The sequence below is a fragment of the Plectropomus leopardus genome, chromosome 11, assembly GCF_026936395.1.
Source record: "Plectropomus leopardus strain MGB_pleo_1.0 chromosome 11, ASM2693639v1, whole genome shotgun sequence".
Classification (NCBI taxonomy): domain Eukaryota; kingdom Metazoa; phylum Chordata; class Actinopteri; order Perciformes; family Serranidae; genus Plectropomus; species Plectropomus leopardus.
Genome location: NC_142186.1, coordinates 265,794 through 279,904, shown reverse-complemented (window position 1 = coordinate 279,904; position 14,111 = coordinate 265,794). Strand labels below are relative to the sequence as shown.

The following is a 14,111-nucleotide window of genomic DNA, read 5'->3' as shown; positions in this document are numbered from 1 at the left end:
GTGGCACTTCCATTCTCTTCAGCACACACCATATTCTTATATCACAACCATATCTGACCCCAAAAGATGTTTCATTTTTATCAACGGCAACAAGACAGTATAACAATACCTAGTATTTATGGCCCCAACACTGACTCTCCTACCTTCTTCCACTAACTCTTTTCAGAATTATCCAATTTTCCCAATTCACATATCATACTAGGTGGTGAACACTGTACTGAACCCAGATCTGGACCGCTCCTCCATTGCATCCTCTCATAAGTCCTTCCACTCTTTATCTACGGTGACACAGGAAATGTCAGAGTGTGGACTGGCGGACGTCTGGTGACTTATCAACTCAGATAATAAGAAATTTTGCTACTACTCCCTACACCACAAAACATACTAATGCACTGACAGTTAGTGAATCAACAATTCACTCAGAGCAACAGAATCCTACATCTACAGTATTATCATATAGACCATGTCCCTATAACCCTCACACTACTTCAACCACGTAGATGGCACTTCAGCACCTCTCTCCTTAAAGACCCAGATTTCACCAATTACTTAACAAGAATGGGCATCCTTTCTAAAAACCAACAGCATCCTTGACATAACCACAACCACTCAATGGGAAACGACAAAAGCTTGAAGGAAAAATAATATCATATTCCACAAAAACAAAAAAGAGGAAACAGCATGAGAACATGTTTTCCAGCAAGAGGTGAAAAGACCTGACATCCTATCCTCTCAGATGCCTACAAACACAAAAAGAATGACTCCAAATCAAATATGTACCCAATAGTTTTCTCAACAAATAAACAAACAACACTATCAAGGTGAATATGCTCACCTATACCCGGGCCGACTTGCTGGAGCTAAGGCACACTTCCTGGAAAATACCAGCATCTCTAATCCTGGATCGAATCCTGAAACGTTTATTAAGGAAGTGTATTCAGAGGAAACAGGGATCAAGAGGAGGTATAAGAAACAGACTATAGAGACGAGCAAGTAGGTTCCCAATAATGGCTTTTACTCTGTCAAATGTGCGCTCACTGCGGAATAAAATGGATGAATTCTCTGCATGTGAGGGAGGCATGGCAGAGTCTTAACTCCATGATCAGCAGAGCACAGAAACCAGCTGAAATATGGGGCCCAGATCCTTCATATTTCTCAGAACAGCTCAATACCTTCTATGCCAGATTCAACAGGCCTGCACTGAGGATTTGACCCCAGCCAACACCAATTACGCCCCTACACCAGAGGGTCATTTCCATCTTTTCCAAGCTACATCCAAGGAAAGCCCCTGGACCACATGGACTCAAGGGCGATGTACTGAATGAGTGTGCAGCCCAGATGGGCTATGTGGTGGCTCAGCTTTTCCAGTTGTGTCTGACATCTAGCTTCGTCCCAAAGGCCTGGAAGAAGAAAACTATCATCCCTGTACCTAAAAAGCCCCATGCCAAAGCCATGAACAATTTTACACCTGTAGCACTCACCTCCATCCTCTGCAAATGAATGGATAGTGTGGTCGCTGAAGAGCTCAGAATCATGGTAAGTGAGAGCTTGGACCCATTGCAGTTTGCCTACAAGGTGAAGCGAGGAGTTGAGGATTCCAGCCTAACCCTTTTGGTCACAGTGACAAAGCAAGTTGACTCTCTTAACTCATACGCTAGGATTTTATTTACGGATTTCTCATCCGTTTTTAATAGAGTAAACACAAACATACTTCTGCACTGCCTCCAGGAACTAAAAGTTAACACAGCACTGGTTTAATGGATGAAACATTTCTTTTAAAAGACAGACCACAACATGTTTTAATTAACGGTTTTAAATCCAATGACATTGTTTTAAATACTGGGGCCCCGCAGGGGTGTGTCTTGTTACCCATCCTTTTCTCCATATACACAAACAAAATAAACTGTAATGGTGATGGACTGACACTTATTAAGTATGCAGATGACATGGCTCTGGTTGCCTGTCTGACAGACAAGAGCTCCCTGTCCCCATACAGGCAGCATGTGAACACCATGTGCTCTCTGGTTCAGGAACAGTTCATTGGAGTTGAACACCTCTAAAACTAAGAAGCTATGTTGTGGGGGGCTTCGGGCACCTTAACTGTCACACCCTCTCTCTGGGCAGCTCATTCTGGAAGGTCAGGTGGTGGAACAGGTTGATGTCTTTTGCTACCTGGGCACTGAGATAGACTGCTACCTGTCCTTCACACAACACACAGACAGCACCTACAAGAAAGTGCAGCAGTGATTGTTCCTCTTGAGTAGGCTGAAGAGCTTTAATGTCAGACAGGACATCTTAACTATAGTATATCAGTTACTCATTCATTCAGTCCTCACATTTAGCATCATATCCTGGTATAACTTTCTCACTGAAAAGGACAAGAAAAAACTTACTGAAATCATCAAACATGCATATAAAATCACTGGCACCAGACAAATCCATCAGTCAGAACATTACAGCCGTGCAGCAAAGAGGAAGGCGGTCTGCATCACTGAGGACCACTCACACCACCTTTGCTGTTCTTTTCAGCTGCTCCCCTCAGGCAGCCGCAACAGAGTACATTTGGCTAAAAAAAGAACTTACAAGAATTTGTTTATTCCTGCTGCAATGGGCATCTTAAACAAGACTAGATAAACACTACTTTTTAACCTGCATCGCACTTGTGCTTTTAATGACTTATGGAACTTTTGGTATGTTTTTATGTGAGTCTAATGGGTGTGTATGTTACTGATGTTATTTGAGCTTTAACCAAAGGTGATTTTCTGTCACTATGTGATAGACAAAGGTTTTTGGATTTTAGAATCTTGAATCTACACCTCACACACACCAACAAGTCTCCAGGTTTGGATGGATTCCCAAATGAATTTTATGAATATATTTGATCTCTCCTCTCCTCATATTTTCTTGATATGATTTCTGAAATCCTCTATAGTTTCAAAATTCCCTGCCACATGAACATAGCCCTGATCACACTCATCCTCAAACCAAACAAAGACCCTAGCACAGTGCTCTAGCGACAGCCCACTCTCATTTGTTGTTGTTTTGAGACAGGGGATAAGTCTGCCAGAGGGGAGCCACACAGACCAAGACCAGGGTGCTGTAAGTCTTAAATGATTTGGACTGCTTTTGATCTACACCACCTGGTGTAGATATCCTCCAGGGGGTGCAGAGCAGTCCCCATGATATGCTCTGCACACCTTATCATTATTTTCAGTGCCAAACCAGGCATTGACACACCCAAAGAGTGCCATAGTATGTCAATGGTTGAGTGTGACAGCGGGCAATCTGGCATTCTCCTGCTGAGAGGCTCAGCTGGCCAGTTGGTGTGTTTCTGTGGAGGTATGTTTGTCCATCTTATGCATGTTTTTGCATAACCTGTCATTGGAATATTGTCATATACATAGACATACTGTATATGTGTAAGTCTGTATGTACAGTATGTAAGTAACAAGAGCCTTGAGAGATAGCTGGTGGCAATAGGTCACATAACTATTATACATAAGCATCCACTTTGAGATGCTTTGCCATACCATGCTGCCATACATTTACTCTGATATTTAGTTAGTTACCTCATGGTTCACACAGGATAATGCAGTGGGTTTAAACTTGTGATATGATGTGAAAATAACAAGTAGTGGGATTGTGATGTGCTGAGATGGCGAAATCATGGAGATGAAATTAAGATTTGACATGATGGCACCCTTAACCCTTGCAATTAATTGGATATATGTCAAAAAGATATGAAAAATGGCATATTGTATTCTAAACTGTGCTCACTCAATAAAAGACACAATTATAAAAAAGGGATATGTCAAAAAGTATTTACAAATAACTGCATTCCGTATTAATATTTTACGCAGCACCCCAACTTTTTTTGGAATTAGGTTAACAGGATACATGTAATTTTGCAACTGTGAGCCTTACTGCTAAACACTGATTCTCTTATGAGACACAACTTGACAACAGATATCTTTCTTTTCAACTGCTCACTTAATTACAATTATGTTTTTTTTTTTTTTTTTTTATTGCTCTCGACTGTTTTTCCATTTTCCAAAAACATCTTCAGTATAAAATATTTACTGCAGGCATCTACAAACCACCACCTTAAAATGAAAAAAAAAAAAAAAAAATTTTTGTCATAGAGCTTTGCTGGATAGGCAGGCTTGATTTTTTTCTTTTGGCAAAGGGATAAAGGATGCTTTGCTTTTTGTTACATTTTGTTAGAATAAAGCCCAGACATCAGATCACAGCTCTGAAAGTAATTACTCCGTGGCACAAAAATCCTTACTCCATATGGTTGCAATGGGAGAGCATATGTGGTTGAATCTGTTCCCGAGTGAACATTCCATTCTTCTAAGAGGAAGGTGCAGCACGAGGGGAAACATTTGCTGACTGAGCTGGTGGCCAAAAGATAACCAAGGCTAAGATTTTAAAATCATGCACTGACACTCAAGAAACAAAAAGTCTGAATGGCAGCCAAATCACATCCACTTAAGCCAAAATTTACACTGTAAATAAAAAGGAGGACTATTATAGCACAGACTCTCAACCCTTTTACCTTTTAGTCTCTCTACTGAGACTGACTATTCAATACAAGGGTTTTGGAATCTATCTTTGTCTTTTGCACCTTTTCATATCTGGCTTGTATACTCATCATGAAAGCAATACAGTACCTTCACACAATACTCTTATTTACTGAATAGAGCTTGAACGCATCATAATGTAACTCAATGTAACCTCTTTTTGGGGTTATCTTCACCGGCTGCTTAGAGCTAACTTTGATTAGCTCTCTACTGCTAATTTCAATGTATATTCCAGTGGCTTGGTGGCTGACAGGGGGTGATACTGTAAATGACCAAAAAAGGTCCTCTGATGTCTCTAATGTTTTTTTTTAATGTTTTTTAAGGTAGCACTTTTTTAGTAGGTATTAAGAGCCCATGGAGAAGGTTGCTTGCATGTTATGTGACCCTTGTCCAGCACCATGTTGTGGTCCAATGTGTTAGGGTTTTTTTTCTTTAAGGCCTAGCACACTACCACAGAAGTAATAAATTATAAAAGAAAAAATGGACGGATAAGGACTGTACCTAATCGACCACCGCACTTCTAGAGGTGGGGGCTCACAACCTGTCAAGTGTACGCATAGCGTACTAAAGGAGTATCACAGACATGACACCATATCTTGCCAAAGTATCAAAATTCCAAGCCCATGAATGTACATGTATCAACTTGTAGGAACCGAAACTGTGAAAAGAATGGCTACCCCAATCACTAAAAAGTAGAAATAAGAGAGAAGAAAAGGAAAGAGGAAAAGAAACGAAAAGAGGAGAGAAGAGAAAAGAGGAGAAGAATGGGCCGAGAGCTGTCCTCTTAGTTTCTTTGTGGCAGTTCAAACCAGGAGTAGGTCTGAACTCCATATGTAACCAATTAGAAATGTGAGAGTACAGGGACTGCTGGAAAGACAGATGATAGGCACAAGATGGAAACACTGTTTTGACTTGCCAGCCATGCTATTTTCAAAGTTGACCTCTTTGAAAAAAAAACTTGGCAGAATGCCAGGCAACACAGTGGTAAATATAATGCATTCCTGTGGTGCGTTTCTAGTCTTAGCAACAACTCAGAGTGCTTTTCATCATTACATTTTTTCACTGAGTACCAGAGTGAGTGTATGTTCGTTCCTTTCAGTTGGTATCATTCCCTCTATATTCATGTTACAAGTCCATAGGTAGACTGACAGAGTAGGACTTGAACATACAATTAGTTTTACTGTCAATTAATCTACCTACTATTTGTCTCAGTCAAACATGCTTTGATCAATAAAATGTCAAAAGATTTTTAAAAATGTCCAATTTTTTACAAAACCTTGTTACACATATCGCCGCATCCAGTGCAGTGCATAGTGGGTGTTTGGTTCGGAACCAGTCGGAACCGCCATATTGTGGAGTCCCCTAGCAAAGAATGGGTAACGAATAAGTATTTGGGTTATGGTGCCTGGTACATTGTGGGGGCTGGTGGGGTGGTGTTTTGTGTGCTGGATGGCTTGTTCTGTTTCTCTCCCTGTGTTGCAGGGGCTGGGCGTGGCATCTGGGCACTGGAGCTCTCCACACACTTCCTCACCTGCACCTGATTACCAATCACTTCTCCCTACAATATAAAGTCTCCTGCTGCACTCTTCTTGGGCGCCAGATTGTTTTCCACCATACCAGTGGTAGATCGGCCGGCTCTCTCTGTACCTTTTTGCTGCTCTCGCTCCTAGTGACTTTTGGATTTTTTGTGCTCATGCATGTTGTCTGTGTGCTTCCTCCAGTTTTTCTCCTCGCCATGCTCCAGTGCCTAGCCACCGAGCTCCTCGCCTTCGGACTCAGTCATCTCCAGCTTCCTTCCTCATGGACTCTCTGCGCACTTAGCCACCACCAGCCTCACGCTCGCCCTCTTCACGGACAAACCTCGCTCTCAGCCCCCACCAGCCACCCGCTCTCCCTCGCCACGGACCAACCTCGCTCTCAGCCAGCCCTAGCCATGTGCTCTCCCTCACCATGGACAAACCTCAGCCACTCTGAGCCACGCACTCCCAGGCTTCCCATCCCCCATTCCCTTCATCATTATCATTAAAACTTTGTTTATTGTTCACCTAACGTCTGTGTGTTTGCTTCTGGGTCTTTCCCCTTCACTCTGGTTTCACAGAGCACCACAGTACAATCTGGCCAAAAATGGACCCAGCAAACCCAGACACCATGAAAGACGCACTCTCCAGTCAGGGAGCCCTACTAAGCCGACATGAGGCGTTTGTTTGGCCGACAAACTGCTATTTCAAGTGCATCTAATCCTGTGCATACGCCACCTGCTTCTCTGTCTCAGTCTCCCCTCCCCCACCCGGCTGGAGAACCCTTTGTTCCTCGACTGGAACATTATTCTGGGGATTTGAGTTCATGTGGCCAATTCCTTCTCCAGTGTTCCCCCTGGTTTTAGGTTTACCCTGTCTCACGATTTACAATCCCCAGATCCATTGGAAATCGTCCACCATTATAAGTTGGAGTCTCCACTGTCACTCCCAGTGTCTCCTCTTGGCCCTAGCTTCTCCCGGTCACCCTACTTCCCCTCATACACCTCCAGACCTGTCTTCTGTTTCACCTGATTATCACGACTTGGCTTCAGTTTTTAGTAAGGACCTGGCACTCTCCCTACCCCCTCACCACACTTACGACTGGGCCATTAACCTCCTTCCCGGGGCTCCCCTCCCCACCAGTCGGCTTTACAATTTGTCACACCCCGAAAGAGAAGCCATGGAAACATACATTCAGGATTCCCTCCAAGCAGGTCTCATACATCCCTCTACTTCTCCGTTAGGTGCAGGTTTCTTTTTTGCTAAAAAGAAAGACTCCACCCTCCACCCATGCATCGAGTTTTGTGGTCTTAATGACATCACCATTAAAAACAAGTATCCCTTGCCCCTTATCGATCCTTCATTTGAGCCCCTTTGTCATGCTCTGAGTTTTAGCAAACTTGATCTACGCAACGCATATCACCTGATTCACATCAAGGAAGAAGACGAATAGAGGACAGCATTCAAGACCCCCCTTGGCCACTTTGAATATGTGGTCATGCCATTTGGTCTAACTGATGCTCCAGCTGTGTTTCAATCCCTCATCAACGACGTACTGGGACATGTTGGGTCGGTTTGTTTTTGTCTATTTGGATGACATTCTGATTTTTTCTCGGCTCTTAGAGGAGCAGAGACAACATGTGAGGCTGGTGCTGAGCCAGAGAAGTGAGAGTTCCACTCTCCCTCAGTGAGTTTCCTGGGATACATCATTACCAAGGGACAACTTCAACCCGATCCTGCTAAGATTCAGGCAGTTACAGCGTGGCCCATCCCCTCTGCTTGAAAGGAACTGCAGCGCTTCCTCGGATTCGACAACTTTTACCGCAGATCCATTTGTGACAACAGTAAAGTGGCTGCTCCTCTCACCCACCTCACTTCCACTAAGATCCCGTTTCAGTGGGACCCAGAGGCTGACCACGCCTTCATCCTCCTCAAGTCCCTGTTCACCAGTGCTCCCGTGCTGATCCATCCTAATCCTTCTTTGCAGTTCGTGGTTGAGGTGGAGGTGTCTGACACTGATGTTGGAGCCGTTCTCTCTCAACAAGACCCAGGTACGCAGAAGCTTCACCCATGTGCTTATTACTCTCATTGTTTGTCCCCAGCTGAGCGGAACTATGACGTCGGAAACTGGGAACTGTTGGCGGTGGTCCTGGTGCTTCAAGAATGGCGGCACTGGCTAGAAGGTACTGAATTCCCTTTCATTATTTGGACTGATCACAAAAATCTTGCATATCTCCGCTCAGCCAAACGCCTTAACCCCCATCAAGCTTGTTGATCCCTATTTCTCAGTAGATTCGCTGGTGAGACAAGCTCAAGTTAATCAACTTTATCTGGGTGGGGGTCCTGCTAACTGTCTGTTTGTTCCAGATGATATTCGCTCTCAGGTTCTTTAATGGGGACATTCGTCCAAAAGGTATGTCACCTTTTATAGCTTGCCTTGGCTATCAACACCCTTTTCTTCCCGACGAAATGCTAAATCTTTAGAAGCCCATGCTCAGTTTACCAATGGCTGGGTACATGACCTGGAAGTTTATAAAAGTCCGACTTGTGAAATCCCTCTATTCGTTACATCAAAGTATTTGGAATCCCGTAAAAAACAACACTTTGAGTTAGCGGAAAACCTTAAGTTAGCAGTCAAGTTAGCAGCGACAAGGGCGGAGGTTTAAATCGGTTGGTTTAAATCTATCGACTCCATCACCACACATTTCTACTGTAAGAACAAGAAAGCAAGAATCAAACTGTCCACTTTGCAAAAAAAGCAAAGCCCAAGGCAGTCTAAATGCCCCACACTTTCTCTTCTATTACCTGTCAAACCAAATACAGTATCTTACTAAATGGATCCACCCAACAACAACCCAAAATGCACCCTGAATAGACTTAGAACAACTATACTGCAAAAACATCTCTCTGTCAGATCTACCCTTCCTCAACACATCTATCAAACAACGCTCATGCTTTAAAACTACTGTAATCTCCACAACTCTGACAACCTGGTAGAAAGTTATGAAGATGTTTATTTACACTCCAACACCCTGTAAACACACCCTATTTTTCACTATCGCACATGGGAACAAAAAAGTATCACAAACCTTCAGGTTCATAGACTTTAAAGATTTCATAAAGAAACATGGAATAACAAAACATCAGTTTCTAGAATACCTACAACTAAAATCCATAATCCATTCCAAAATTAACATTTCTCATAACCCACTTGAACCTTCAAAAAATGATAACTATACCATTCAGTTGACAGAATCAAATATACTAACTTCAAAACTTTGTAGATTCTTATTAACTGCAGTCACTTCATTAACAGTCCCAACACATAGCTGGAAGACTGATCTTAACATTTCTCCCTCAAACGACTTCTGGACATAAATAAATAAAATTGTTTTTGACATGACATCAAATACAAACCTACAGATAATCCAGTACAAAATCATTCACAGAATACATATAACACAATACAAAATATACAAAATGGGACTAGCCAGCACAGACACCTGCTCACAATGCCCAACAGGCACAACAGAAAATTAACTCCACTGGCTTCACTATTTCTGGAATACTGTAACACAAAAACTCTCCATCACTCTGGAATACAGAATCCCTCCATCACCACAGCTCTGTCTGCTTGGAGACACTTCACTAACTAACATACCAAACAAATATAAGAATGGCTTGCTCATTTCTCCAACTGTCGCCAAGAAAACAATTCTTTTAAACTGGAAATCAACAAATTCAACATATATTAACCACTGAACAAACCTTCTTTCAGAATACATTTCTATGGAAAAAAATCACTGCTCACAATAGAAACAAAATCTCAGTTTTTAATGAAAGATAGTCCCCATTCTTGTCACTGATAAGACTGGGCCAAAGCCATGCACCCCCCCCACAACACAATACATCATAACACATACACAAACTTATGATTGTTGTTCATTTCAGTTTTTGTCTACCTTGATTTATGTATTTGAGTTGTTCATGATAATCAATGTGGCAGAAAGTTGGACTGTTGTTGCTCAATATATATATATATATATATATATATATAATACTAATACCCAAACATGACACAAATACACCAACACAAACACACAAATACACATACACTCACACAAACACACTACCCTTAACCACAATCACAGGTATGTACTGACACACACACACACACACACACACACACACACACACACACACACACACACACACACACACACACCCTATTAGTTTTGTTTACTTTGGTATTCTTTTTCAGATTCATTAATGAGACTTTTACAATCCTTGAAGTTAAAGCACAGTACTATTTCAGGTGGGGTTTTTTGCTCAGCCAATGTGACTGCTGGATGTTGTTACCAGACTGACATGTCTTGCATACCTGATTTAATTGTCTTACTCCTCAAGGTTTTGTTAATGTAGTTATTTATTTTTCTTTTTTTATTTTTCATTTTCGTGCTATGTGGATTAATTGACAGATTTATATAATCTGTGTGTGTGTGTGTGTGTGTGTGTGTGTGTGTGTGTGTGTGTGTTGGGGGGGCTCTAGTGGGAACCCTCTCTCTAAAAACAAAAGGAAACAATTGCTCCACACTGGACTGATTCCCTCCTAAATGGTCTGGAAGTGGTCCAAAGCAGGACAAGCACCTGCAGTGGGCCAGCATCCCCCTCTGGGTCTGGGAGTGGCTCAAATGCAAGTTTCCTCATTAAAAAATGTGAACTAAAGTAATCCCAAAACACAAAACAAATAAACAAAAATAGTATTCAAGAAAGGAAGGGGGAAAAAAGAGAGAGAGGCAGAGAGTTTGTGGGGTGCACCTTGCAGCCCCTCCCTCCTGGATACATCTCACTGGGACATTCGGTCGTGGTGCTGTCGGGTTTTGGGGGGGTGGTGCCACGCTTGCCTCCCCTCTGCACCAGATGGGCCTTGCCCCTCATCCCTGCATCTTCGCACAATTTATCACAACTTCCAACATAGAACTTTTTTCTTTTTTTTCCTTTCTCCCTCTCTCTGCCACATATCCCAGTGTCAGCATAAAAACCACAGACACATACCACTCCCTCACATGCAAACATCAAAATATGCACACACATGCACACACTTCCCAGATATACCCTACTTAAAATAAGCTAATATATTATCTCTATTGGACTCCTGCAAATACACTTCTGCTTCATGTCATAATGCATGTTGTATGTATGTCTGTATCACCCTCTCTAAATTATTTCACCATTTTTTTTTAATACTTACAGGAGCTGATATTAGAGTCACTGTAAAGGATGTGTAATACAAAGCAGAGGGACTCTAACAGGTGATTCGGTGCTACTTTCTTGTGGTACTTTTATGTTTCAGAGCGACTTATGATAAAAAACGTATTAAAAAAAAAGCTTGCGCTTGATTTACAAAATAAAAGACAAAACCGGAGCAACACTGTTTGACTCATTATACTGCACATAATCCATCTCGATTATCTTGTTTTTCAAAATCCAGGGAAGCCCAAGTCGTAATCAAAATAAAAATCCAATTAATCACCCAGCCCTACATCTTGGCATAATGAGATGTGATGTCACATCCGCAGGCTCTTTTGGTTCATGGTATTTCTTACATCTTGAGGCATGACTGCTGTCTTTCCACACAGCCAGCTCGCTCACCGGAGCAGCTCCATTCTGCCTCTGTCTGTCCGTAATACAGCTGATGACGTGTGACCAATCAGATGCTGTGAGCAGGACATTGAGCGAGGCCACAGATTAGTGACTGACTGCAGAAAAAGACAGTGACTGCTTCAGAGCCAATGCAGCACATGTCAAATAATTGATGTTGGATGGACATAGAATTTTAAATACTAGTTTATTTAGTTAGATAGTTTATTTAACGTATCAATAGGACAGCCTGCAATGAATCAGACATAAAAACATGGCTGCACCAGATTCAGCGAGACACTATTTCCATCTGTAGTCCTACACTCAACAGACTGACAATACATACAGTTACTAACCAAAGCAGATGCCACCAAAGGACAGTAGGCACAACTGACAGACACAGCATGGTATACACAATAACCTCACCTTGAGTGAGCAACTTACTAGTGCAAACAAATACATTGTGCAACACAAAAGTCGGCAAGAAACATAAAACCACAATTAAAGTGACCGATGCAGATTCCTTGCACTATAAAAAGTAACTACATATTCCACAATAATAAATACAGCATGAAATGCACAATAACTATAAAAACAGTAGGTGCACTTTACAAATTACAATATGAAATACCAATAAGAACATTTAAATTGACCAGTTAGAAGTGCACACGCCTTACACAATATTACACACTGCACAGTACAAAGTGCAATACAAGATACACAATAATCTACACTATAGCATTTTAAAATGAACTGTGCATGTACCCACAAAGACAGCATCCAACATTAGTACCCCCTAAGATAACCTACAATGCCCATTTAAATTTAGTGTTGACATGACTGACTGCTCAAAAGCCAGCTTTTGATGACATGAGAAAAACTGTTATGATTTGTAGTACATGTAGTACAGTAAAAAGATTTGAGAAAATGAAAAACAAACTGATACAAATCTGTGTACTCTGTCTACTACCCTACCTCATTATTTTCCCAAGACCGCCCAGATTTATTGTCACCCTATAGATGGGGCCCAACCCCTAGGTTGGACGCAAATGGATTAAGCTAAAATTGTACAGGATTAATCTTTTTCATCCTGTTCTGTAAAGCACTTTGGGCATCATGACTGTATGGACGGTACTATATAAATAAAGTCTGATGTGATCTAGTTTGATTTAGTAAATCAAACTAAATAAAACAACAGTACAACCCAGCCCAAGCAATTGTGCATCAGTATTAACGAACTTTTTAAGGCCTATTTTTCTGCAAAACATTTTTTTTCCATTTGTTTGTTTGTTTTTCTTTTTTACTTGGATAGTTACTACATTTTGTAGAACCAACTTCTGCTCCAATATGATTTGAGTGTTTTTTTTTTAACTTGTAGTGGGAGAGATGTTTTTTTAATGTAAAGGATCTTAACATTCTGCTAATATCAGGGGTAGGGTAGGAAACGTGTTCTCTTGATATGCATTTGAAAGCTGTGACAACAACCAGCCTTCACGAACACACAGCTAGGGTTTGTCTATTTCTTAACGACTGTAATGCTTGTGACAACAGCTGACATCCTTCAAGTGTGATTCATGACTGAATTCGCATCTACACCTCCAGGATCTGCCGACTCAGCACTTGGCTGAGCCCGTAGCGCTAAGGTCCTGTCTAGTCTTGGCTGCGCGGCGGAGGAGGAAACGTTAGCATGAAAACACACTTACCATGGTTCACATCGCCGGTCGAGTGCATTCCTCTCTAGCCTCTTTCAAGACAGACATTGTGTCGACTGGAGGTTAATGAATGTCCACACACACACACACACACACACATCGGACAGCCGGTGGTCCTGAAGTTGTAGCCGCGCGCGTCACTCAACAACTTTCGTTTGGAAAGTCTTTTCATGGTTAACTAAAGCCTGTTGTAAAGTTATCTGTGAGGTACGGGTAACATCACAATAAGCTCTTTTTTTCCGCTGCAGATTTAACATTGATCGCCAAGCTGTCGTGAGCCCAGCCTCCACTCGCGGGAGAAGGCGCTGCTCCACGCGAGCGTCTGGTAAACTGATTTCAAAGTAAAAGCGTCTGTGTTTGGAGGAACTCTGTCTGCTTGGGGTGAAATCTGAGAAGTCTTCCCCTCCACATCATAATGCCTCTCGGGTGTGCCAGAAAACTCCACACATACCTTGATACGGGGAATACATCAGAGTATAATGCCTCAAAACAAACAAAATAGTTGGAAATTTTTTTAAAATACTTATCAAAGATCTTTCCCCAACTGGATGAGAAAATGATAAAAAGTTAAAGTTGTTGTCTTTATAATGAAAAAAACACACATAATAATATGCAAAGAGAGTGTATTTTGTGACCATGCTCTTTATAAAAACCTATCA

At 41.7% G+C, this 14,111-nt stretch overlaps 1 protein-coding gene across 3 annotated transcripts in view; it reads right to left on the bottom strand.

Annotated features, from left to right (window-relative positions):
• gask1a (golgi associated kinase 1A) overlaps positions 1–13,814 on the bottom strand; it is a 91,912-nt gene extending 78,098 nt beyond the window's left edge. For all 3 annotated transcript variants that reach the window (XM_042489140.2, XM_088084922.1, XM_088084921.1), the window contains exon 1: positions 13,444–13,814. In XM_042489140.2, the coding sequence (XP_042345074.2) occupies positions 13,444–13,446 (3 nt within the window). In that variant the 5' untranslated portion in view covers positions 13,447–13,814. The remainder of the gene's footprint in view (positions 1–13,443) is intronic.
• Between the last annotated feature and the right edge of the window lie 297 nt (positions 13,815–14,111).